The 27,551-nt window shown below is 40.1% G+C and overlaps 1 protein-coding gene across 1 annotated transcript in view; it reads right to left on the bottom strand.

Moving 5' to 3' along the window:
* Positions 1–27,044, bottom strand: part of LOC121815378 (copine-8-like) — a 54,429-nt gene extending 27,385 nt beyond the window's left edge. Inside the window, exons 1-4 of the mRNA XM_042226106.1 lie at positions 26,704–27,044; positions 11,061–11,101; positions 5,491–5,537; positions 4,395–4,498 (exon numbers count right to left, since the gene is read on the bottom strand). Coding sequence (XP_042082040.1) covers positions 4,395–4,498; positions 5,491–5,537; positions 11,061–11,101; positions 26,704–26,786 — 275 coding nt within the window. The 5' untranslated portion in view covers positions 26,787–27,044. The remainder of the gene's footprint in view (positions 1–4,394; positions 4,499–5,490; positions 5,538–11,060; positions 11,102–26,703) is intronic.
* Positions 27,045–27,551: the final 507 nt, after the last annotated feature.

Below are 27,551 nucleotides of genomic sequence, written 5' to 3'. Positions count from 1 at the left end.
ATATAGATATAGATATATATATAGATATAGATATATATATATTGTAGCCAGAGCTACAACGTAACACTGGTGTGCATGTCTGTTTTCACGAGGGTGGCCTGAAGGCCCAAATGAGGTTGGCCAGAGGATAAATGCCAGTCAGGCACTGTGGGGCCTGACGGGCATTTGCCATAGAATACCAGAACTGGCAGATCCATCACCAGTACTCACAGATAAGAGCAGGTTTACCCTGAACACATGTGACAGCCGTGAAAGGGTCTGGAGAAGCCATGGAGAGCATTATACTGCCTGTAACATCGTTCAGCATGATTGGTTTGGTGGTGGTTCAGTGATGGTCAGGGGAGGCATATCTCCGGAGGGATGCACAGACCTCTACAGGCAAGGCAGCGGCACCCTGACTGCCTGCCATGGATGAAATCCTACGCTAGTACAGTGGGTCCTGGGTTCCTCCTGGTGCACAACAAGGCCTGGCCTCATGTGTCTAGAGCAGGGGTGTCAAACTCAAATACACAGTGGGCCAAAATTCAAAACTGGAACAAAGTCGCGGGCTAACATTAATATTTATTGAAAAAAAAAAAAATTCCTCCAGATATAAGAATGAATCTTTTCTTATGGACTCAAACAAGTTTTGCTGAAAAACTGAATATGGAACAAGCAAAGCTTAATACTAAACAAAATATATATTAGCTGTATAATACCAGTAGGCCAGCTCTAATAGTAATTTGGTATGGCTTTGCGGGCCAAATGTAATTAGCCAGAGTTTGACACCTATGGTCTAGAGTATGCAGGCAGTTCCTGGAGGATGAAGGAACTGATACCATTGACTGTGCCCCACACTTGCCTGACTTAAATCCAATAGAACATATCTGAGACATTATGCTTTAGTCCATCATTTTTCATTTTTATTTTTTGGTGTTTTTGAATTTAGCCGCCCGTAGGCTGATCATTTTCATTTCTACCAAACTGTTACCCACTCCATGTCAGTATAGCTATCCAGCATGATATTTCTTTCCTTTGTGATCTGATGTCTTTACAAAGTGTTACTTTAATTTTGTTTAGCAGTAAATATTTTTAACAAGAATAAAAGAGCTATACATCTCCCAGCCCCATCATATATTCTTAACATGTACCCTTTAAAAAAAACACTAACGCACACATATAAATACTTACACCTCAAACAAAGTGGAACACACAATGCATATCTACATGACTAAATGTATTCAAACAATCCAGACTGTCTGACACAAACCATTAACCAACTTAAAATACAATACACTACCTGCACAAGCACTTTGCATCTACACACAAACACACACCCAGAATCCCTCCTTGACCTTAACTATAACCTCCCACAGCTTGTGAGCAGCATGCGGCCATGCTGACAGGCCAACAAGTGAACAAACAAAAGAGCCATTCCATATTTCATGAGCTACCACAGGAAAATACAATGATGATGTGTGAGGCTTGAACACAATAGGAAAAAAATGCACTGCAGTCTTGCTTTGATAGTTTGTCTATTAATGCCATTTCTCTGTTCATTTTCATACACCACGGCTGGAGATGCATACAGCATGTATGTACAGTATGTGTGTGGATAACAGAGCATGTACATGTTATACCATTAGCTATAATAAGCAGCTTGATTTTGTCAGATTCCTAATTTATAAGAAAATCTGTCAGTGTCAATATGCCTCATGAACCAACTAGGACAACTTTCACACTGTTGCACAGGCTTCATAGCCAATAATGCAAATAAGCCTAACTGCCAATTGTCCACCAGCTATTTTACTAAGCTGAAATAACTTTACGTAAAACAAGTGTTCAATAAAACTCAGCCTTGTGAAAATTTTGGAAACTGTTCTTTTGTTCATTGAGCTACTGATTAAATTTGTTTGAGGGACATACGTACTAGCTATATTGTATATTTTCCTTGTGTTGTTTTGTGTATTTTCTACCAGATACTGTGGTACCACACCATTTTTAAAAAGCCACGTGCATTTAAAAATGCATAAATATAAAGAGAGCACAATTAAGTGAAAGAAAAAGGGACCAGAACCAGATCAAATCTGGCCCTCCTCGTATTCGGAGAGTGGTAGTCTGAGTCCGAACCATCAGTTTTACAGCCTCGTACTGACAACGATAAAACCGCATTAAAGTAAAGTGGCTAAGCCGAGATGTGTAAATGTCTGTTTTTGACTTACAGCAATAGAAATGGAGAAGTGAAAAGACTGACTGAGAAAAAAAGGACTGAGCTCTCTTTTTTCTAGAAACATCTTAGGCTGTTCATCTGGGTACTTTTTTTAAACTTTATTAAATGCAAATGTTTCAACATGTACTTGTAATTCTTTGCAATAAAACAAAGGCAAAACTTCAGAGGTGTTTTCAATCGGTCATTCTGCAGCAGTTTTACTGGTCAGCCCACTAGAGAGCCAATCGAGCTGTGTGCGGTTGACAAAATGAAATGATTCGACACCCTGATTTAATGGCTTTGTCCTCTGCCTACACTCGACCTCTCCGTCAAGTTTTGTTAAATTTAGCTTGGTGGTTTTCTCTAATCTTGCTGACAGGGAGTCAGATGAAAGAGGGGCACTCTGAAAGTGCAGATCTCCACTAGAGCCAATACCCAGCCAGCACAACGTTAAAGAAAAATGATCCAGAGCCACATCGTATCGGCTTCTTTCTGTGGCCGTAGTGGTTTGATGAAACTCAGCCTGGTACAAAGAAACAAACCTGACACAAGGCTCTCAGTGAAAACACAGCCTCAGCAGGGATAAATGCGATGATTTAAATGTTTGGGGTTTTTTATATTTAGTTTCACAATTTTTAATCTTTAAAGAGATGATCTGCTTTAGCCATGTGATTCATGCTTCGCAATCACAGTTATTCATCAGCTTCTTTTCTACCAACAGACTAGCAATGCCTACTCATAGTCAGTCACATGCACACAAGCACAGCCTTTGGATTAAACTTATTAAATGGTTTATTGTGGTCCACCCGCACCAATGCAGTGTGCCAATGCAGATCAGTCCACCACCACCACAACTCACTCCTCTGAGGTCAGCTTTTTCCCACTGGTAATTTATTATTACATATTGTAAATGGTAAATGGACTGATTCTTATATAGCGCTTTTCTACTCTCAAAATGGACTACTCAAAGCGCTCTATACAACACACCACATTCACCCAGTCACACCCATTATCACAAGCACTACCTCTATACTGAGTGCTTTCTAACTACACTCACACACATTCATACGGAGAGCAACTTGGGGTTAGTATCTTGCCCAAGGATACTTGGCATGCAGACTGGAGGAGCTTGGGCTCAAACCTCCAACCTCCCGATCAGTACCGGTAGGTGACCTGCTCTACCTCCTGAGCTACAGCCAACCCAGGAGTATGTATTTATAAAAGATTTGTAGAAGGTTTAGTGTGATCTCTAAAGTCAGCGAGTCAAAACTACAGCATGGCCTCAAAGTGTTGCCATAAAGAGTGAGCCGATGTTTTTAGATCAAAACTCTGGACTAAAAAAATATTAATGTATTCGTCAAATTTGTGTGTTGCCTGTTGTGACACAAACTCACACACCAGGAAATATTCTGAATTTTAATGAGCGTACAAATTATGTCTGCAAAGAGTGCAAAATTACATGCAGGAAAGGTGGGAGGGGGAAAGAACAGGAGGGGGTCTTGAGGGAAGGTGTCGGTTGTTTTCTGATGTGGCAGATGGAAAAATCAGCTCCTTTAGCATAACAACTTCTATGTGAGCGGCAAGAAACTCTGCACTGACCCAGAGATACCCGCCCGGTGCTTAAGGCAGTCAATTAAAATTGTATGATCAACTGTGTCAAACGATGCACTTAGGTCTAAAAGGATTAGGACCGAGCAATCTTCTGCATCTGCTGTTAAAAGGAGGTCATTTGTTACTCTCATAAGGGCTTTTATGCACACCACACAGAACTTCACATTTAGAAAAATAAGGCTGGGGCTTAAAAAAAAAAAAAGGCAGATGTGGTATGTTGACGCTCTTAAAATATCTCTATGACAAACTTGTCTTTTTAGTAGAACCCAAGATGAAATAACCAACAACAAGCGAATCATAGACATCAAAAAATGTGTGATTCACCGCGGCCATCTGGCCCTATTTTGTCACAAAGCAATGAACAAATGGGATGAGTTCAAAATGAAAACGCTGGTGAAAAAGTGGCACGAAAACTTGTCTTTTATTTAGAAGAGAGAAGACGTACATCTCCCTCAGCGCAAGCCATGAATATTTCAGTCCTAACTCAACTTCGCCTCACACAGAGCAGCACCCGTGCCTGCGCAACACACGCTAGTACACAATAACAAACACACGCGCGCACACATTAGCACGGATAAGTCAGCTGTTAACTTACAGGTCAAAGCGTAGATTCTGTCTCTCCTCGAAGAAATAGTCAAGGATGAACTTGCGGACAAAGTCGGGGTTGAGGGTGTTGTCGATGACTTCTGTCCTACCAAACTAGAAGGGAAATGACAGAGGTGATATTTTATTACTGGGAGCAATAAGGGGGCGGGACACACTGACATTGACAACTGACAATCTGAATCATACAGCATATAAGCACACCAGCTTCATGTCAGACACTTTTTCATGAAACTAGGCTAATTATAGTAATATTTAAATTTCCCCTTCAGCACATACACAACATGTGCCACTCCTTTAAAAACTGCTTTCTTGTTCATTCATTTATTCACCAGGAACTCTAACTTGGTCACATGAGATATTGTGTGTGCTATTTGACTTGGGATAAGAAGACGTTTTGTGAATGGAATCATATTAGTGTCTCCCGAAACTGTGCCTTTCTCCTTAACTGTCAAGGGAATATCTCCATGCAATGATGGAGCACAGCAACATAACCTTACTCATATTTATAGTCTCATCTTATAGTAGCAAAGACAATTTTATGACCCATGCACAAGTAATTCAGTCGTCGCAGACTGAACGTCGACCCGACATGTAGTTACATTTCTCGGGAAGTGCATCTCAAGTTATGTGGAAAGTTACAGCATAGATTTATTGCATTAGTCCAAATCAGGCCATGGTCTCACTGACACCTGAAAGATGGCCTGTAAAGATCTCTAGCCCACATAGCACTCGCTAAGCTAGTTTAATTACACAAATGGATAAATATGGATGCGCACCAAATGACAGCAACATAATTAAACATTTTCATGCTTTCCAAAAAGAAATGTCTGCACATAACTGTTAAGATTCTACCATTAACACAAGAAAGCACAAGAACAGAGTGAGCTTGGTTAAATTTGGTCAATTCAAACTAACACAAGTGTCCCAAAAACACCATTACTAGCAATTGTTTCATCATTCAACAAATGGCCCACAGGCAAACTTAAAAAAAAAAAAGGATTTAAACGGCTTTAGCGTGACTCACTGAAAAGCTGCACTGCTGCCATTTATACACAATGCCTTCACAATCCCACCACTGTACTCACCTCTCTCCATTCCTTGTTGGCTATTCCTTGAGTGTACAGGACACAAACTGTTGAATTAGAAGCAGGGAGGGGAAAAGAGACAGGAGACAGTCAGATTGACTGAAGGGTATTTAACACTGAACAAAACAATGCTAAGATGTCAGCTGAGAGCTAGTCCGCCCCTCTGGACCCCAGCATGAGAGGAAAACTCCCTAATTAAATGTCACTCGAACTTTTGCCTTGTAGCATGGTGATATTTCAGAGAGGAGAAGAGGAAGGAGGGAAGAGGAGGATGAGGATGATGGTGCTGGGAGTGGTGAGTGTGTGAATGCAGGAAAGTCCTCCTTTTGACATTTGAGGATCTTCATCCAAAGGAGTCTTGAGTGTGTTTTGATGAGTGACCACTTGTGGGAAGAGAGCGAGGCAATCGTGTAGCAATAACATGACATATCATTTGGATTCGAGCAGCCAATACTGTACTTACACCCACCTGTCATCTACCAGCGCATAAAAACTCTGAGCTCACACACTTGTAAATTTGTTTGAAGAGTGAATAGTTGAATGGTGGAATACTAATGCTGACAAAGCACTTAAGTTATGGATACGTTTTCAATTCCAACAGCAAAGCTATGAAACTGAAAATGAGGTCATACCTCAGCAACTGCTTTGTGTACTGACATGGTGATGAGGTTGACCAAGTAAAGGAGCATTACCACAGAATTTCAAAAATGCAGACTGTATATAAAAAGTTGGATGTTGTGTCCGGGTCTGAAAAATGAAGCCGATGTGAAAGTGCCGTTAACTGGCATTCCTGCTAACGGCCAGCAGGGGGAAGCTTCACTGTTTGGTTGGTTGCACAGAAGTCGTTAAACCACCCTCAGTTGCTTTTTGACGTCAGTTAATGCTTTTCTAATGATGAAAGCTCAATCGCTACTTAAAACTCTTAAAAACATCACTTTGAAAATATAATGTATTTTCTCCATTAGATTCAAAGAGAACAACGAAACAGTTTATGCATTAAGCTAGGCCTAGCTCCTGACGAGTCTCCAATTGGTATGTCACAAAACCAACACCAACACCAACACAGAATATTTTATTTAATCTATTTTATTTTATTTGATATGCCTTCAGCTGACACACAACTCCACACAGTACTGCTGCAGACAGGCGGGGACACAGCCCCTCCCCTCACTAGCAGCTGAACACATAAACAGCAGCGCAACAAACTCGGCAAAGCATGTTAAGGACTGATGCCCCAGTTTTTATAAGAAATTCGTTGAGGGCCACTACAGCTCCCGTTTTACTGTTAGTGGTTTAACTATTAGCAATATTATATACTGGCTAACGGCTAATAATTAAACAAAAACATTAATGCTAGAGAAAGATGGAGTTCAGCCCAACTGCAATATTACCATGAAGTCTCTATTTAACAAGATAACATGATTATTTGTGTCTAAAAAAGTTTTTCTTGACTCTGACAAAAGTCAACCAACAACTAGATAGAAACAGTGGCACTCTACATTAACGACTCTATGTTATCAAGAATGAAAATGAGTCAAGTCACCAGAAGCTCAGGAAACAAACAGGATTCGCACAGACCAGTATTATTGTAATCCTCATTTTTTTTAAAATATGCCTCTTTCTTTCATCTTTTTTCCCCACATGGAAAATGATAGGGAGTATGCAGTCGGCCCTCTGATCACTGCTTACAGCTACATTTCCTCTTCTCATTTCATGTGCTGAGTCAGGTCTCTCTTGCAAATGAGAACTTGGTCTCAGTGAGTTTACCTACCTAAGTAAAGCATATATCAGCTATATAAACTCTGTAAGAGGTTCACTTGCACCAACAGCTCTTAAATTCAAAGGTTCATAATACAGATAAGATGAAATACAGTAAAATAAACAGTTATTTGTATATAATGAAGGTATACATATTTATTAATTTGCAGTTTCTGATACTTTCTTGATGTCATCAAGCATTAAGGGTGAAGATGGAAATAAATACGTCTGAGGCTGCTATTTATAAAAGATTAAAAACAGAAAGGTCCTCTCAGGAAAAAAATAACAGAAAAAAACCACAATCAGACAGACCAGAGACTTATTTTTGTGACATCTGATTATTAAAGGAACACCTTCCACTGAGACGGCTTGCGTTATAATTAACTATAGCATTAATTAATTGTAAATTTATGCCTAAGTGAATGCATTAGCTGTCATCAACTGATGATATCACATGACTAGTGCAATCATGTATTCATTAGCATTCGTGGCCGTTAGTGAAAATCTTTGTTTTGTTAGCTTCAAATGAAGATTTAGAAATCTTCCTGCAACATCAGGTTAGGTTGATTTGCTGATAAAGTCCCACCCACCACAAAACTGACATTTAATCGTTTAGAATAGACCTGGAGTCGAGTCAAGATCAAGATAAGCTATTAATAATGTTTTGTACATTTTATGGGTTTATTTTCCCCACCTCACAAATTTCACACTGAATTTGAGTGCAAACTTAAAAAAAAAACATGTCCTAATTTATTCCCGCCTCCTGTGTGGCTGCAGAAGTGTTCAAACTTGCTGTGTTTTGGCAGTCTGTCAGTCTGGAGTCTGTATAAGTTGCATAGTGTACAGAGTGCAATGCGCTAGGGCTCAGCTGGTTGAATATACTGTCATCCTTTAATCTTGCTATGAAGGACCGGATGACACATGGTCTCCATGTGAATGTGCAGAGAAAAAAAGCCATTGATCATACACCCGTACACAATACGTCCTCACCATCAGTACTTTTAACTCTTCCTTAAGGGGGGGGGGAAGAGATTGACAAAGGCACCACAAATGCGACTTTTTTTAAGGTAAACAGTTTGATAATGTTCCCGTCTTCTTAATGGGCTTTTCCCAATTGTCGAAACAGTGTGATCAAAGCACATCCACGCACCGCGGGAACAATTGCTAAAACACAAACACACATAAAAGCACACAAGCATGCACCAAAGAGAAACACTGGACTGTTGTTCAGTTTTATGAGCTAATATGAATATGGTACGTGAGCTTGCCCGAGGCCCTGGATGTGTGCGCTTTTGTGTGTGCATGTGAGTGTGAGCGTGGCTCTGCCGATGCGGTCTAATGCTGTGTGACTGGGGCCAGTGCTGTCAGCAGAGCAGAGACATGGACGCAGCACAAGTGCCTCCTTGCATAAACGCAGGGATGCTCATCCTCCTTTCTCACTATCTGACATTTAAAGGTCCAATCCGCAATTCTGGAAGCTCATCAATTATGGGTTCACACACCACCAACCAAGGAGAAACGCTAGTGCTTGCTGTGCAGTGCTCAGGTGCTAAAGTGCTAATATTTAGGAAATTCAGCTAAAGAAACGAAGGATAAACAAACCACGGATGATCAGAAGTTAAAAAATGATTTTAACTTTTAAGATTTCATGTAAATGTGGAGTATTTTTTTTTTTTCAATCGTGGTTATTTTTAGCGGGCTGTTAACAGGCATGAGTGTCACAGTTTGCTGGTGAAAACAAAGTAGGAATGACAGATGAAAACAACAAGGAAATGCATTACAATCCCTAAGCCTGTCTGAGCACGTGTGTCTGTCTATGAGAGGCTCTGTACACAGTGTTTAGGACAAACAAAGCTATTGAGTTTCTCAGATATTGTTTAGAATCACATATTGTCAATTCTTTCCATTATGGGCCATCACAACAATCATCAACAAGTCATTGCCATCTGCATTTGATGATTTGTAAATGTCATTAAATGCATATTTGTTAATCCAACTATCAGTCAAAGCAGAAATGCCTTAAATCATACTCTGCTTGTGTATTTGATTTTAAAATTAGACATCAAAAAACAAACATAACGTTATATTTAAGGAGACTTGGAACTAGTGAATGAGACCATCAAGCTTCGACTGAGATCAAGGGAACCAAACTGGTCTGTTCCTTGGACTTCTGTGCAATCTGACTTCTTTTTGAAAACAGAGGTGTCACCTCTAGCTAGCCGTTACAAAGAATCCAAATTTAAGGTGCTTCCTCTTTGGATTCACTTTTCACAGCAACAACCCCATTCGTCCCCTATCAAGGATGTCACAATACAAGAATTTCAAACTTTATACCAGTGCCAGTTGATACAGAGGAAAATTGATACTGATATCAATTGATAGAAAAAATAAAAAAGTAAGAGAAATCTTTTTTTTTTACATTTTTTAGAGCAAGATTGGAACAATAGCCAAGCAGCCGTGACTAAGGAAAGTATGAAGTAGGTTCCAGGGTCCTTCTGTGCCACAAACGATTATGCTTGTGGTTAATATTTACATTTTAACCACCTAGCTTAATCGTCTCTTATGTTTTCCTGCCATTATTTTCATATTGACTTAACATAAAACATTCACCGCTGCTGGTACTGCAGCTTGCTGCAGCTTCTGCATGCCGGTGGGCCACGATACTGGGTTGTGCTGGGGGTTGCCGACTGGTATCTAACCCTGTGGTCTCTAACCCTATGTAGACAAGCTTATTGAAGGGTCAAACCAGCATTTGCTCATATCTTCCTTTTGTTTGTTTTCCCCAAATTTTACAGGAATTGCTTTGATGTTCTTGATATAACAATAGTTTTAGCCCCCCCACCAAACTTCAAAATAGGAAGATGCAATTGTACCAACATTGCTCGTCTTCTCTAAATAACAAAAATGCACTGCAGTACTTATTTAAGAAAACCAAGCCTGTTGTTCCCCCAATTAAAAATTCTATAGGTACATCTGAAGATGATGCCTGTATTCCTGCTATTCGTTAATATTATAAATGCACCATAGAAGGACTCTGGGTTCAAATGTGACAGTGTATGAGATATGAAGAACAAATACCACCAACATTAATTTCCATTTTTGAAGCAGCGTGTCTGTTTGGTTATCTTGTTTTAACAGGTGTTGATGTGACAATTCATTTGAGTCAGTAACAGAAAAGAATGAAGTTCTGATAGAGAGCCTGTGTGTTAACAGTTTGCCTAAACATAAAACCCTTCTTTGAAATGAGAAGTCCATTTATTAAAAATATTTTCTAATAAATGGACTTCTCATCCTGCTCTTAATGTCCGTCTACTGAGGCAAATTGCTGTTGGATTGCACACTGGGCCTTTAAAAACCACTGGACCAGTTGCCAAATTGAACCCCTGCTATCAAGTGAGTGAGGAGTGTGTATGTGTGCCGTTTAATCTGTAGGAGGGAAGCGGCTGGTTTGTGTGTGAAGATGATCTGGTTCCCCTCACTCACACTGGGAGCAGAGAACAGTGACGAATATGACCCCTGACATATGCAAATGTCTACTGATTCACACAGGCGAGGCAGAGTGTGTGTGTCCATGTGTAGTGCTTGCAAGCTGTGTTTGCACAGTACCAAATCTGCCTGCATGTGGTGGATGTTTGTCTGCGGTTGTGTCTGTTTGCCTGTAGAATTTAAAATCCACCTGTACACGTGCATGAGAGAGTGCGTGTATATATATATGTGTCTGTGGATTTGTGTTAGGTCTGCTGGGAGCTGTTGCACTGATCTGTTTGTGTGCACATGTGTGTCACAGAGAGAGTGATAAGAGACAAGCTTACTTGGATCTGACTTGGAGAACGTGTCTCTATCCAGCAGGTTCCTAAAGAAAAGAGAAAGAGAGAGAGAAAGAAAACAAAGACTTCCATTAACGTAAAAAATTAATTACTCAGCTGTCCTACTTCAACAAATAAAGAGCAACTACAAATTTATTACATCATTAAATTTTCCTTAATTAGCTCCCATTCTGACCCCGACAACTGGTTTTCTCAGAATCCTCCGACGACTTGATTAACAAAAGCCATTTCACCCTGTCACACTGCAGCGGTACAAATCAAGCTTGAAGTGCAGCCCATTTATATTTTAAACATACAGGAAAAACAGCAGAAAAGAAGATGCATTTTTCACTTTTTTGCACTCTCCCGGAGTGCCAGAAGCAACTGTGGAAGCTGCCATCAAATTTACATGACATTCCCGGCACTGCACGGGCACGGATAAATGCACCGAAGAGCTCCATCACGAAGCAGATGCTCGGCGCTTCTGAGATATCCCACAGTAAGACAGCTCTGAAGGAATTAAATATTCAAATGAAGATGACAAGTTGCAGATGCCTAAGACCTGTGTATGAGGAAATCAAGAAGCAGCTCGAGCTCAGAATAAGGATAGGGAGACCTGGCGTGTTACGTCAGCAGAGGTGGAGCATTTGTGGTTTTAACTGTGTGTCAGTTGCTTCACAGTGCCCTCAGGTCTCAGGAGGAGGTAGTCAGAAGTCCAACAACAACCCAAGGGGCTAAAACAAACCCTTCGCTTATTCCCTCAGCTTGTACTCCTGCCAAATGTTACATTAGAACTTCATAAAGCTTTCATTGAGCAAACCAGAAAGGCTAAATAGTACGAGTAGCCTGGTCAACAGTATTTTACAGCACCACCCAGTTTCCAGTGTCTTGCACTAAATGTAACTCAGATTCTTTGTAATGCGTAAGTTTACTTGGCTTTTTATGAACAATATTTTCAGAATAAAGTCAAGTTATTATGCAAAAGTCTTTGTGTAGAGCTCTCTTACTGCGTGTTGTGATACAACATACTGCATCTTTACGGCATGAGGCTGTAATCGTCGCATCAAAGCATTTCTGACTTTGCACAAAAGAGAAATATTTCCTTATTACTAAAACCAAATTTGAAGTATTTTGTAGCATTTCACAGAGAGTATAACAGCCGTGGGAACAACAACTTGATCCCCACATTTCGACTTTTTGGTATATTGAATTTATTTGCAGAAAAACCTTTTGAGTTTGATCTCAAAATTTCGACTCTATTCTCAAACTAGACAATTTTTTGCATAATGTGGGCTCAATACTCGCATGATCAGAAGAAAAAAAACCCACAAATGTACAATCTAAAACCAAGAGTCAGTGTAACAAAGAGACACAGACAGATTAACACTTTTGTCTATAGCAAACAACCGGGTTTGTTGGATGGGATTATGTTATCTGCATTTTAAAAGAAAAACATAGTTTAAAAATCAATAATAGCTTGTAATTAGCAGAGAATTAGAGCAATGAAATACTACACATTTCTAAAGTGTGGGGACTGGCAAATATACAATAGGAGACAAAAATAAATACAAAACAAGTCACACCTACAGACAGATTTAAAAGGATGATGAGCTCAAGCGTTTGTGCTGTCTCAGGCAGTGAAAAGGAAAAAAAAAAGAAGTTTTTAACAGGCTTTTGAGGTCATGATCCACTATGAAATGGTCATCGCTGAAATCTATTATTACTGACAAGAACTAAAGCTGAACTGAGTCATAGCATGATTGCTGAGGTCAACTGTAACGTGTGCGTAAGAAACAAAAATCAGATTTAGACTCTTTAAAAGAAGGCTGTGTGGTGTATGAATTTAAACTGTGATAATCACAGCAGCACGACTTTCTCCATATTGTGCACGGCTCACAGGGAACAAAAGTTGAAGGGCTAGCTGCAGGGTAAGCACTCAGTCGCCCATCCTGTCCTGTGTGACAAGCAGCGAGTGACTTGAAGCCATTGATGGCTAGTGATGTATCTAGATCAGGCACTCGTGTTGTGCTAATCCCACTGCTACCCAGATGGTAAAACGCTACGCTCTGCTGCTTCTCTGTCAGGGCACGCCCACTGGCCCTTTGAGAGCTTTGAGATGTTAAATAAATGATAATAAGCGATGGAACTGAGCCTAGTCATATCGGGGATGTATTTTATGACTGGCAGATAGTCTGGAAGATTGCGTAGGAGTGAGAAGTGGGCAACTTCACCTGCCAAATGAGATAAATGTCCAATAAAGAGGATAGTATACCCGATTGTCTCCCAGAGGAGTACGCGTGGAGGCAGGAAACAAGATGCAGTGAAGAAAAAAAAGCAGCAGAAAAAAAACAGTGTCTCAAGAGCCTTAAGACAGCACCAAGTGGTGTGTGTGTGTGTGTGTGTGTGTGTGTGTGTGTGTGTGTGTGTGTGGAGGCAGACATACACACACTTCTATGGATACGGTAACCTCCCTATGAGTCATACACACCCGAGGGCTTCCACCTGCCCCTCAGAGAGAGGGGGGACTCTTTGAAAAGCCCTTTCCTGCACAGGCAGCCTTGCAAACGTCTGGGTGGTCAAAACAGAGTGCCTCGTTGTTCATCAAACATTTACGCTAGCAGTCCCTCTTCAACACCAGAATTACATTTGAAATCCCGCCAGTTATGTAACAGGCACCTAAACATGGCAGCTGGAGCTTTAAATACCTGCATGTGCGGGTGGGATGGGGGACTTCCATCTTTTGAGAGCATCTGAGATGAAATTTTCCTTCAGCAGTGAGAGTGCTAGCCTGGGGAAATCAGCCAGTATTCTTTTTCTAATGACACACGTGCATTTCTAACCAGAAATGATGTTGGGGTTTTTTTAAAAAAGCAAAGTAAACAATTTCTACCATATTTAAAGCGTATAAAATGGTGAAAGTGTTCACAGGGCAATGTGGAAAACCTTCCTCTCCTCAGGAAAAGCCCGTTCCCACAAAGTCTGATAGTTTATCTGCTTATTATTCACCTTCAAATGATGGTTCCTTAGTTTCGACAAGATTATTGGGGTTAATATTAAGGATACAGATGATAAACAGATACAGTAACAAAATAAAAACTTGCTCAAATTCTGTAGAAAAGTACACGTAGAGTTTGAGAGACCACAGGGCTGTCACAACATGAGATACTGTCAATAAGGCCTCTGCAATGTTCTGAAGACAGTTAAACTTGTCAGGTAGTAATGTCCAGCAGGTGAAAATGCAAGCTCCATGAACACGCACAGCTGTGGATTCCAGCTGCTTCAATGTTGCATTAACTGGCATTAACACGGCCAGTTAATGCGAGACAAATCTAGCTGCTTATTAAAGCTTTCTGGTTTGATCAGAAAAGAAACATTGGTCCATACACCTGAAAGTCCTGAAAACGCATTGTGAATTCTGTCTCGAGTCTACAGATGTATCCGTGTATTTCTGTGGTGCTGATGCTGTGCTGAGCGGAAAGCTCCTGAAGCTTCTGAAGTGTCGGAATGTAGAAAGCTAACAACGTCCTTCTCACCGATAGGCGAAGTGATTTTTAGCCAATTACAAGTTGAATCTGGTAGTTGGGGTTGTTAGCTAAGATACCGTCATTAAGAAGCGGCACAACTAATGTGTATGCGAGCGAATTTGCTCATTTGCGGCCATGTATTTTTTAATGCACCTTCTCAGATTGTCGTGCCCAGGGCTGGACTGGGACAAAAAAATCAGCCCGGGCATTTTGACTAGAGACCGGCCCACCAGGTATTAAAGCCATAAAGCCTTTGAATGAAAACAAATGCTGTTGTGACAGTGATGTACAGTCTTGTCGGTATATGTATGATTTTTATACATTGTACGTCAGATAAAAACTTTGGTTGTAAGCTTCAGATAATTATTTAATAAAAGCTAGACATTTTAAATGAGAATAAGAAAGTATTTCTTTGTGCCCCCCTTTCCCTGTTAATGCCCTACATGGACCCCTGGCAACACTTTGCTAGACCCGCCCCTGCACAGTTACCAGCTGTCAGCTACTTAGAAAAGGATCCTGGTGTTATTTGTCTCTCAGAAACAGTTCATAACTTCCCTTCAACTCATTCATGTCACCTAAAAGGTAAACCTGTTTCTCCATCACCTGTTCAGCTCTGATGATTCAGTAAGGACATCTCCTGGTTTCATCTTCATGTTTCCCTCTCACCAGATATACAAATCATGACCAGCAGCTTTACAGCTGTGGCTCCAGCAAACATCAGCTGATACTAGAAATTAATATTAAATAAATTCTAACAACAGCTGATCAAGCTTAAACGTGCTGCTGTTGTTTAGCGCGACATCTGCTGGTTTCCTCTTTCTGGCGCAAAGTGGGCGATAAACAAACAAGAGAGAAAAGCCGATCAGCTGATCATTGATCAGTTTCATGATTGAAGTAGCAACAGGAGAGGGGGAGAGAGAATGAGAGAAGAAGAGGCAGCTGTGCAGCAAAGACAGAAAAACTCCAGCTTTGTGTCGTTTTCATTGTAGCTGAAGTCCGGGACAAACTGTGTTCCTTTTCGGCTCAATATGAAACACGTAATATTTTCTCTGAATACCAGACGATTCCGTTTTTTACAGGACAGTCGGCAACTCTAATAATTAGCCTTATGAATAAAATAAAGTTCACTATCAGTAACATCATAGCACTCACCCAGCTGTATAGAAACTCCGTCATGCTAGCTAGTACGCAGTACTAGTTATTGTAACTGACGGTAAAAAGTCAGCACAACGAAAATAAACTCCACCTGAACTTGGTTTATATCTGACCCAGACAGACTTCATAACTTCTTACCTGAAGTTCAGTTCACCTGACACTCGGCGGCCACCTCGGGGCTCTCCTCCTCCTGCCTCACCTGCTGGCCTCCACCACTTGCTAATGTTACTGAATCTGTGGAAGCTCCGCCATAGCCACCACTAAACAACTGAGTTATTTTTACACATAAGCCAGCATCTGGCCAATCCACCACCTTTCATTGTTTATACCGTTACAAAAAAAAATAAAAAAATCATCGGCCCATAAAAACGAAAAATCACCATCGGCCCACTGAGCAAATGCCCGGTATGCCGGATGGCCAGTCCAGCTATGCTCGTGTCATCAGTTAACCCTTCGCATGCCAGCTGTGGCACGCGTGCCTAGGGTTGCCGACCCCTGTCTTAAAGTCAGATACCATGCAACTGCGGAGTGGGTGGTTACTTTTACAGCGTAACCTCACGCAAGCACACGAGCTTGACATCTGCCTTCCAAGAGTGTGGAGTGTTGTTCGGAGCAGCAGCAGTCGTCTGCAGAGCCGTAACATCAGTTAAAGAAGAAGTTCCCACGAAAGATGCTGTAACCAACAGCACAAGCTGCTAGGAGGATAACTCCAGATCAATACAGTCAATCGAAGCTACAGAGATTACTCGGCTGGTTTGATCAGTTTAGCCTTGAAACACCTGAGAAACTCTCTTAACTATGAACGATTTTCTCAGATTCTGAGTGGGAGGGGGGTTTGTATCTTCAAGGGAAACTGATGTTCACCCAATAATGAACCACGAGAGTCCTGCTTTACGAAAAGAAGCCACAATTTGAGTAGTCTGTGTTAGTTGCATGACATAATTACAATAATAGGTGTTAAAGAAATTATGTAAAATTTGAAACTGTAACTATGGTGTTGCATTGTCATAGTTTAAATATTTATGTGAACTACAAAGTTCCATCCATCCTCTTCCTCTTCTGATGTTAAATCATATAAGAGGAAAATTCCCCTCAGGTGAACATACAATGCTTTGGAACAATGACATTGACAATGACATCTTTGCTATGAAACGATTTCTTCTTCATATGTTTTCAGTGCAGGCAACTGGGGACAAAAGTCCGATTTCTTGTTATGTTCAAAAGTCAAACGATTATTAGTTATTATATAGTAATAGGGTTATAAATGAAATTAATGCCTTTAAAAAAAGTTCTTCTGGTACAAAATTCCCTTGTTGTGTGCTTCATTATTAATATTTTAAATGTTGAGCTACCACTAAAGAGAACGCTTTTTACAAACTAAAGATTAGTAAGTCTCACAACACTTTCACTTTAAGCTCCTATTGTTACAGAAGGAGATTTTTAATGGCTATTATAAAGCAAGCAAAGCATATTTTGCTTGCTACGAATGATAAATCCTCTATAATGACCATCCTTAAGGATCCCAGAGTTTGTTTGCACAACCTATGGGCCATAGCTGCACTTGAGTGCGGTGGATCATAGAAGGAGCAAAATAAAAGGTGAGATTTTTATAGAGCTTCAGTGTAGGCAGGATGTCAGGCTAGACAGGTGGGTAAGAAAAACAGTTTAATATGGACCCAGACTTTTCAAACAAACTATTTTCTCTCTCTGTTCAAAGGTGGAACCTAAAGTCAGATGACAAATTGATCCAGTATTAAACAAGAGTGTTATAGATGATAGATGGAAGATACAATTAACCTATGACTTATGAGTCTGAAGAACATGGTCAATGCTCTTATTAATGTCTTTTAGTGAAAGTACAGTTTCTCTAATGGTGAGAAACTGATTTTTGGGGGGTCAAAGATAACAGTCTTTTTAATGCAATTAGAAGGTGGCATTTATATCTCCAATGAGGCGGCTTCAAACCAGCTTCAGTCCAGTAATAATGCAGGAATGTTGCTACCACAATCCAATATGCGTGCATTCCTGCTGTGGACTTTTGTAAGCTGAACTATGCATTTCAACTGGTTCCCTTGTCATTTATGACAAGATATAATAGAATAGCTGCTGCCATGACAGCACCCTACTTAAAAAAGATGGTTACATTTTTGATCAAAGTCCTGGTAAATTTCCTTCGAGTGAAGGTCAGAACCTATGTGGCAGGTACTACAAAGATTTATGCCTTCAAGTTCTTGTGAATCTGCTGTGAAATGTCAAGTTTTATGTCCTCTCAGGTACGATTTGTACTTTTGTTTTTGTGTTTTTTAAAGCCCAAAGATTCCAGCAGTTTAATCAGGAGCTAAACATTAATCTGAGGTTATATGTTAATTGTACTGACATTTTTTATAGGCTGCACCAGAACCTCTAAATGTCATTTGCATAATTACATTACACACATGCTACATCATATTCTATTTTTAGCCCATATATTTTTGATAATAGCTTATGATGAATCTGCCAAAGAATCTGTATTCAAGCGACTTAATCGGGTCATTCGGTGCACTTAGCAACACTTGTTTCTAAGACTGGTCGAGAAAGAGTATCCGTTTTTGTGAAGAGCTCCGCCGATTTGTTGAATAACCATTGAGACAATCAACGGAATATTAATGTGCAATCATTTTAAGGATTATAGGTCATTTTTAAGCAAAAATACCAAAACATTCAGACCCAGCTGAGGATGCCACTGTGAGGACTGATTTTCTGTTTTCCTGTTTCAAAGTAAACTGAAACCTTTTCAGGTTTTTGAATAGACTTTTTGACAAAAAATAAAATAAATACAATAATTGATAAATTATTGATATATGCAGCTACATTGATTGCAGCTTTTTTTTTTATCCGATTCTTTATTTTTTCCCTAAGTGTGACCTGCCAACACCAATTTTCTTCCGAGAAACTATAATTGACAGAAAATACAAGCAAAAATAAACTTTTCTAGAATGCAAAATTTTGTTTTCATAATAAAAGAAATGAAATTTTACAGTTTTCTTTCAGGATCTTCTCTCACTGAAAATAAACATGAAAATAGAAATAATTACAAATAGAAAGAATTAAATGAGAATGAGTTGCTTCTCACCTTTACTTGACATTTTTAACTAAAACAGGCTCGTGCTTATATAACAAAACAAATTTCAGTGTTATTAACATGATTTTTAATTGCTTTTATTGCTTCCCCAGATAACAAGACATTGACCTTTTTCTCCACAATGTTTCCTCAAACAAGCTTTTTGATCTTTTTCATACCCAGACTCTCGTCTTGCGGCTGGCTCTGAGCTCTGGACAGCTTTAGCTTTAGTCTGTTTGCATTTATTAGCCCTGTTCAGCGGGGCGAGGGTGGCATAAGTGTCTGATTAGGTTTGTTATTATAAAGATTTTGTGATGGCTCTCCTGCAAACGCTGTGTCGTCATTTACAGTGAGGAACTCCCACGACATAACAACATGTTAGCTTGTGGCGATAAGCGTTTGTGCGACTGCATGTTGCACAAACATGAATGGGTCCAAGTCACAATTAGACATATGTGAGGTTGGCCAATCGGTCATAGAGCCATCAGGGAATTCTGAAAACCCAACAGTTCCAGTCCCTGGCCAGTTAATGGCGACATCTCTAGTTTTTTGTCTTATTTGGTCTGTGATCACCGATCTGGTCATCCTCTTCATCACTGCCATAATCTTTTTATCATCTAAGAACAAAGAGACAGTCATACACGCACTTTAACAACGCAGTCCATAAATACAGGTGCATATCTGTATATTATCTGAAGAGGACTTTTAATGGATTTTAGCAATAAATACCATATAATGTATTTAATATTTACAGCCTGGAAGTAATGCTTCTTAGAACTTAGAATACTGCATAAATCTGCATAAAAATCCTCTATTGCGCTCAGTAGAAAGGCATCAAATACTGGACACTAATCAACATGATGTCTTCAAATCTGTCCACAGCAATCGCGCAGATGCAGGAAAGTGGCTGTGGAAAAGATGAAAGCAGAGGAACAAAGGTGGGGGGAGGGAGGGGGATGGTTAGTAATGTGATGGAGGCATGTCGGCTCTCAGAGGTAACCAGCTTTACCTGGTTACCTCTGAGAGCCGACAGCTGTCTGGTGCCTTCATTAGACCAAATGACTGCTTCAGAAAACTCATTAATGCAGCCACCCAGCACGACCCTTCCTGCGTTTAGGACTCGCCACCTGAGACCAACTTGATCTGTTGGCTTTGTGCTCTTTGCTCCCTAAATCCTTCACAATTTAGGTGGAACGGAGCAAAGAAACAAGGTAAAGCAGGATGAAGTGAAGCGGAGGGGAAACATGACATTAGCTTAGCCGGATTTCATTTCATTTAGCTTTATTAGAGTTTTATTTGAACTAAAGATTTAATAGTAATTCTTTAGAGCTAACTAGCAATCAGTGGATCTAAGCAGCAATTAAGAGGAAACAACAGTAGTGGAAATGTATGCAATAACGGGTACTGAAACAAAAAGTACAAAACATGATCAATTACATAAACTGTAACGAAGGAATTTTAGCACCTCATTATACAGTAAGAGTGTGCACAGCCACAAAGAGCTTTGCTGCTCTGAAAATACTCCCCCTCATGACAACACTTTCTTTGTTGTTTTTAATCATTTTAGCCCTGTGATTAGATTGTGAAACAATGTGCAAATAACCTGTGAGAGTTGGAGATCCTGCTACTGTGTGCAGTTCTTTTATAATGGAAAAAGCTTTATTGGTTATACAAAAAAGCTACAAAAAAACCCATATTGATCTTTCTATTTCTTCATGTGATACTATTTGCTTATTGCTTACTAAGTCCTGGGCTTTTAGTCTGTATTTGAATCAGTTTTTTCAGACATTTTTTGGACTTTGAAAATTGTAATTACTGTATAGTAAACACATGCCATTTGATCTGATGTTATTTGAAGTGGGCAAGCTATAATTTTACGCAACTTTTCATTGTTAAGTAAACTAAATGGTGATTATACAAAGTAGAATACAGTGTTGTCACACCACTGACATTTAGATATCTATGATATTTCCTGGGTAAATGAACATTATAATGCATAACTAAACAATGAAGACCAGCGCTTCTGTTTTCTCTGGTAGCTTTTCCCAGTTTGTGAAAACCACAGAACATTCATATCCTAGCAGGCAGCTGAAGCCCCTATCCGGTCCTTAAGTGATGACGTGGCGAATCCTATTTCCGGGCCTAAAGTAGTCTGCGTTTAATATGGCTTTTGTGTTGTTAACATGTTTAATGCTATGTATTTTCTTCTATTTAATCTCAAAAGGCTCCTAAAACAGTCAGTGATCACTGTTGACCTTCCTCGGCTTTTATTACCGCTGATCATTTATTTAAGCTCAGTTTTTAAAACCTTAGGATGTAACTACAGCCCAGCCCATGCAGCAGTATAAATGACTAACCTCGTATTGTGGATGGATTATCTCAGTTGTTCTCCTGGCTGAAGTTTGGTCCTTTTACAGCATCCTGCCATGTGATTACATTTGTTCCTGACCACCGAGAACACTCACGTTAACTTTTATTGAGTGGAAAAAAAGTTAGCTTGTTTATATTATGCTAACATAGCTGTGTCGCTAGCGGTCACGTAGCACATCATTATATACCAGCTAGCCAAACTTCAGTAACCCTACAAACGTCACTGCTGTTTAGTTTTCTGTCTTCATATATGTTGGAAGTGATAACAGAGCTGTATGTTTTAATTTGTTTCCAAAACCCCACAGTCAGGACATGCTATATTGTATTTAGATAGAAGCTAGCGAGCTAACTTCCTGTAATGCTGTTAAATGTCATAAATTCCGTTTTCATGGATGCCTGGATGTTATACTCAATTGTTACACCTGGTAGAGCAGAATGCTGATCATTTTATTAAAGATGAAAGACTTTAGACAGTTTTTCAACGCTTAGTAATGCCATAGTGATCGTTTGATATATGGACCAGCAGCGGAGTTTAGGTCCAGACACGGCTAGTGACGTCAGACTTAACGACCGGATTGATCTTCAGCAGCAATGTCGCTGCTATCTTGTACTTTGAAGCTACTGTGTACCTTTTTGGTCCTGTTTTATTTTACTATCAAAGTTGAAAGATGGTATATTGATACAAAATAAATTGGCCTTTTTCATTTTGTATATGTCAAGGTCAAATTATACATTTTTTATCTTATGTAATTGAAATGTTTTAATATTTTTAACTTGTTTCTTAGGTGCTTTGCTGCAATCTCAAAATGTCTAAATAATATTTCAACGACGTAAAGCATTTTGTATGTTAGCTCTAATCATTAGCCCCAACTGGTTAACAGGTAATTCACAGTCAAACCAGTCAGCTTCATTTCTACCGGACCAAACGATTTTAATTTATCCTCGTCTAATTTCTTTAACCAGCCCCAATCAGCTGTGCTACACAAAGATCAAGCTCCACTGTTACCAGACAAATAAACGTGTCATCTTTTAGTTTGCTAAATGAGCCTCACCACAGCCATGCTTTCTTTCTTGTAATTACAGAGGAGTTTAAATTGTTGGCAGAACACAGCACCAGTTGGAGATCTCTGCAGACTCCACAGCGAGAGCACCAGCCACAATTTATCTTCAGAGACTGTACCATTCTGAGCCTTCCGGTGAAGGAGTCATTATCTAGCTTTAAAGCCTCAATGTGTAAAATGCTGGTGTGATTACATGTTTATGTATGTGGAAAATGAGACAGTCGTACTGAAGAAAAATAGCGCAGCGTGTTCTTTGCTTTCACATCATTCTTCTCAGGCTCCTGGGGTGAGAGTGGTAGTGAAAGCTACTGTTATTTGAGTACCAGTACCAGAAATTGCTTCTTTTTAAAGCAGACACAGAGGCTTTAAAGGGGACCTGCTGTACTTTTCTCTGTTTTCTGTCATACAGCTACTGTTACTATGGTGGATGTTGATATTAAATACAACATTTAAAATAATGGATTCAGCATAAAAGAAATCCCTGTCAGCCAAAAGTTTAAGTTTCAAACTGTTTCACACATTTTGTTCTATTGTTGCCTCTTTATGATGTTGGTGACACTGGAAATTCCTAATATGGACATTTCAGACACAGAGCTCCTGCTGTAAGCAGAGAAGCTCCACCCTCCTGCTATTTCAAACCTGTTTGCGAGAGGCAGCCAATCAGATGATTGCACTTTTATCAGGTGCTGAGTAATCTTGAACTGTGCTTCCCAATGACACTAAATTTACTGGAGAAAAAACAACAACGCTATTTCACTTCTCATAAAAGCCAGAGAAACCTAGTTATTTTTGTTTTAAGCCATTTATATTTAGAACTAAAACAAAAGATTTCTAAGAAACCTGCACGCTATAGTTTCCTTCCCTGCTCCACTAACTCTTTCTGTCTCTTTCTTCACCTTCCTCGTGGAAAGTGCAACATCAGCTGTGACACATCGACCAGCCTCTCAGCAGGTCGGCGTCCGGCTTCAATACAGCTACACAGAGCACGTCAATTCTTCAAAGGGATACACTTCGTAGCTTTTGTGCCCAAAGGTCATGACTATCTCTCCGCTGTGGACCACTCAGATCACAAGACAGCCGAGCTGACGCGAACACCAACATCATTCCCTACAAACACTTCCCAAAACGCCCAACTGTCTGCAAGGTTCATTTGCCTGTGCAGCTCTACAGACTCGCCACGCTCACTGTCTACTGTCCACGCACAGAATTAAACTCCACTGACTTGTGTTTGTGTCATCAAGGCCTCGTGATCATGAGTGAGGAAACTCAGGCAAATGGCTGTGCGGGGTTTTTCTTCTCACTAACACACCATATTTGTCTTGAGTTAATCAATCTGTCACTTCTGCTGCTTCACTGCACATGTGACGGGTCCGGAGACGGTTTGGATTTATTGAGTGAGGGAGCTTTCACTCAGCGACGGACTCTATCTGGGCTGAATGCTTCAGTAGCTTCGTCAACACAAAAGTGGGAAAATCACACTCTCCACAAGCTGAGGACTGGTAAATTTTGTTTTGGTGTGGCTATTAATGGTTTCACCTCGGGCAGATCAAAAAGCTAAAGCATGTTTATTCTGTCAAAAAAAAATGAACTAGTACAGTGAATTATTGGACTAGATTTTCACACGAAAGATGCATTTAACAGCCAATATCCACTTAAACAAAAAACAAACAAAAGCAGTAAAACAATATTAAGCTATAACCTGATTCAGATAGGTGTTCTGTTCTTGATTTCTGCCACAGTCCAATGTAAGGCAGCTGCTCAGAGAACCAGACAAAATGCATGCGTTCATCCAAGGAATCTGTCTCTGTAGGTTTTTTTCCCCCTGTTTTAAAATCAACATAGAAGAAAACCAAGCTAAAACGGTGTCAAAATGATGTAGTATATCAAACTTTGGTAAAAGAAAATGCCAGGACTGCCAGTTTGGTGTACAACAATGAAGCAGTGCAGTAATCCTACAATGCAGGACTTGGCTTTTTTCTTTGACACACACGACACTAAAACTGAATCTATTTTTGATTTTGGTCGTCAGTCCTAAAAATTCGTTTAACGCTCCAATGAGACAGTGGTAAAATTTTGCAATTAGGAAAAAACATAACAGCAAATGCCTACATGAAACTGCAAGTGTTGTTAGTGCCCCGAACCAAAGGTGGTGCAGTTTAATGCGTCACCATTGCACAGCTTTTTTAGGATAATTTTTGTGCTGGTTGTGAACTGCAAAGCTTCTACATCCCAACACTATACACGACTGGCTCCCTGGAAGCTTTACTCATTTTGTCAAAGGTGACTTGTGTATTTTGTCTATCATTTGGCTCCACAAGCTTGAAAGCTTGTGGTGACAGAAACAATGCATTACCTAATGCCTCTGTCACTCAAAGTGACTTTGCAAGCATTAAAGAAATGTCACTGCAGTTTGTCCATTTTCCATCCATGCCATTTTCTATAACTGCTCGCTCCTTTTCACGGTCAGGAATATGCATAAGGCAAAGCACATAAATTATGTTTGCATGAATAAAAAGAGCTTTTTATAAGAATGCGGAGATGAGTCATAATTTGCGGGAGCTTTTCTTTTATGATGCCATTTTTCCCCTTAAAACAAACAAACAAACAAACAAACAAACAAAACAAACAAACAAACAAACAAACACATACATAATCAATCACAAAATATCTTCACAAGTTCAGATCTCAAAATCATGAAGTTCATTACCAAGCTGACTTGCTGTGCAAAGCTTTTATCTTAGAACTAAAACAGCAACAGAAGCTCCATCTGCATAAACAGCTGGCAGATTTTAGGTCAGCGGGAATTTAAATGAGTCCAAAGTCTTTGTTCTTCTGTTCATTAAAAGTCTCAAATAAGGTTTACAAGAATTAAGTTTTGCAGTGAAATAAAGATTTAAAGACTACATGATGTCAGCCTGAACATAGACCTGAACGACCGACTAAATCAAATAAAAAAATAAAATGTTTTATGACATGCCCTGAATTCCTTGTCACTTATCTTACTCTTATACAGCATTATGATATTGAAAAGTTGTTTGGGGCGTGACTGCCTCTTCAGTTTAGGGGCAAACAAACCAGGATAACTAAAAATCCCCAGATTGTGTCAAAACACGTTACTGATTTTACACATTCAGACGACAAACTGAAGAAGAGAAAATGGATGCACCCGTACCCCCCCCCCCCCCCCACACACACACACACACCTGAAAAGTTACCAAATGAACCTTTGATCATAATAAAAAGAAATTAAAAATTCAGCTTCAATTCAGCACTGATCGTGTTGAATTGATTGGTTGATTCTTTTTAATTCATGCTTCAAAGGAGGCTTAAACGATTTAGCGCTTATGCAGATTGTTTTATTATGTAAATCTTCAGTCACATTCTGCTCCATTTTAAAGATTCTGTGATGTGTGAATCATAAGCTTTGCTTTGATTGGACACTTTACACAGTGGGCTTTACCATCCACTGCAATAGCACACTGTACTGTAGATCTTTGTAGTTCACTAAACATTCAATTCTATCAACATAAAATTACTCGCTGATCTATATTTCAATTTAAAAAAAACTTTTGTCATTGAAGAGGACATGCTGCTTTTCATTGCGTCATGGGATTTAAAATGTGTCTCCTTGGCTTTTAAAAAAATCCAAGAGCTCAAAAACCATGATGACACCTTACTTTCTCAACTTTAAAATTTCATTGAATCTAAATTTAATCCTAATCTTCTCAACAGTCCTGACAGTCCTGCTGAGAGACCCCAGATGATACATGGAGAGGAGAAATGATTGGATGGATAGAGTGACAGATATAGCATATTTCATATTATTACAAACAGCAAATCCTTCCACGTAAGAAGCGGCAGCCTGAAAATGGTCGGTGTGTTTTTAAAAGCTGACTGGATGTGTCCACTGTAGTAAAACTGCCACAGCGCGAATCAAACAGCCTGCTCCAGCATCCTCCACCCGTCCTCCCTGCAGGAAATTCCCACATGAAATAAATATTTCTTAAGGATGATGACGTGGTGAAGTGGACACTTTGCTTCGGCGCAAACATAAATTTCTGCAGCTCTGCGTGTGGCAGCTTCACCGAAGCTCGGAAACGTGACAGCAGTGTAAAGACATGTCAACTCTGACCTCCATCCGGCGCTCATCCACAGGAAAACTACTGGCAACAGACGCGCAAGAAAACGTGCATTCATGCACAAATCCAATATATAATCATTCACCTGCCACTGCTCTCGTATAAAGAGAAAAGTGGCGTGACTCCACACCGCACTGTACAAACAAATCAAATTGAAACAACGAGCGCAAAGCGAGTTTGTGCTGGGTTTATTCCCTACTATGCAGCCTGCACGGAACTCCCGGGCAGATACCACAGTGAAAGGAATATTTATTGTTTTGTACATCTCAACGCAGTGAAGCAAAAGTGGTCTGCACTCACCTGCACGAGACCGTCAGTTCAACTTTGGTGGCAGGTATCGAAGCGGTGAAGGGGTCCGCGTCCCCAATAAACGCCATATTCATCGCTGCTTGGTCGGTCACAGTGCGTCCCCTACCCCCAGCGCTGTAACGGCGGCATGTGAAAAAGCGGTGTAAAAGAAATAGAAGGGGGGGAAACCTCGCAATGGGTGCTCAGTGAGCCGTTTGCTTCCTGGAAGAGCCAAACACCAGAGAGCGAGAGAGAGAAAAGCACACGGACGCAGACCTGCAGCGTGCCACAGTCGGGTCTCTGTGCGGCTCTGTGCTCCGGAGGAGAGAGGACAGTGTGAAGGGGCGGGAAGACACACATATACAAACACACCACACACACACAGAGGCATACACACAAAGTGGGAGTCCACAGCTATTTGTGAGGACCAAAAAGAAGGATCGTTTCTATTTAGAGGTGAGTGCAGGGTTATGTGTAAAGCTCTGTTTTGGTTTGAAATTGCAGTACTCGGGAAACTATCATCTTTAAAGGTCTGGAATCGATAAAACATGTTAAATAAAATCACTTACACCCAAGACAGTCAGGACTTCAGCACAGCAAAGCCTCAATGTGTGCATCCTGCTCAGAATAACAAAAAAATGGGTCACAGAGAGGCAGCCATCAGATTCTATAAAAGATAACCAATCAGTGATGTCAAGTTAGTTCAGGCTGGCTGGTTATGGCAAATTTGGGTTATAGGTGGAGGCTTGTTTGTGTTTGTGTGTGGACAGCACAGGGAAAGAAATCCAGCTCTCAGAGGGCCAGACCTGTTCAGTTTTTGGTCCATGGTAAGCCTAATTTACTTTGAGGCATATAGGAGT

Source organism: Haplochromis burtoni, unplaced genomic scaffold (assembly GCF_018398535.1).
Source record: "Haplochromis burtoni strain Fernald_Lab_line unplaced genomic scaffold, NCSU_Asbu1 Contig_197, whole genome shotgun sequence".
NCBI lineage: Eukaryota > Metazoa > Chordata > Actinopteri > Cichliformes > Cichlidae > Haplochromis > Haplochromis burtoni.
Note: the sequence above shows the minus strand (reverse complement) of the source record. Positions and strands in the feature narration are given on the sequence as shown.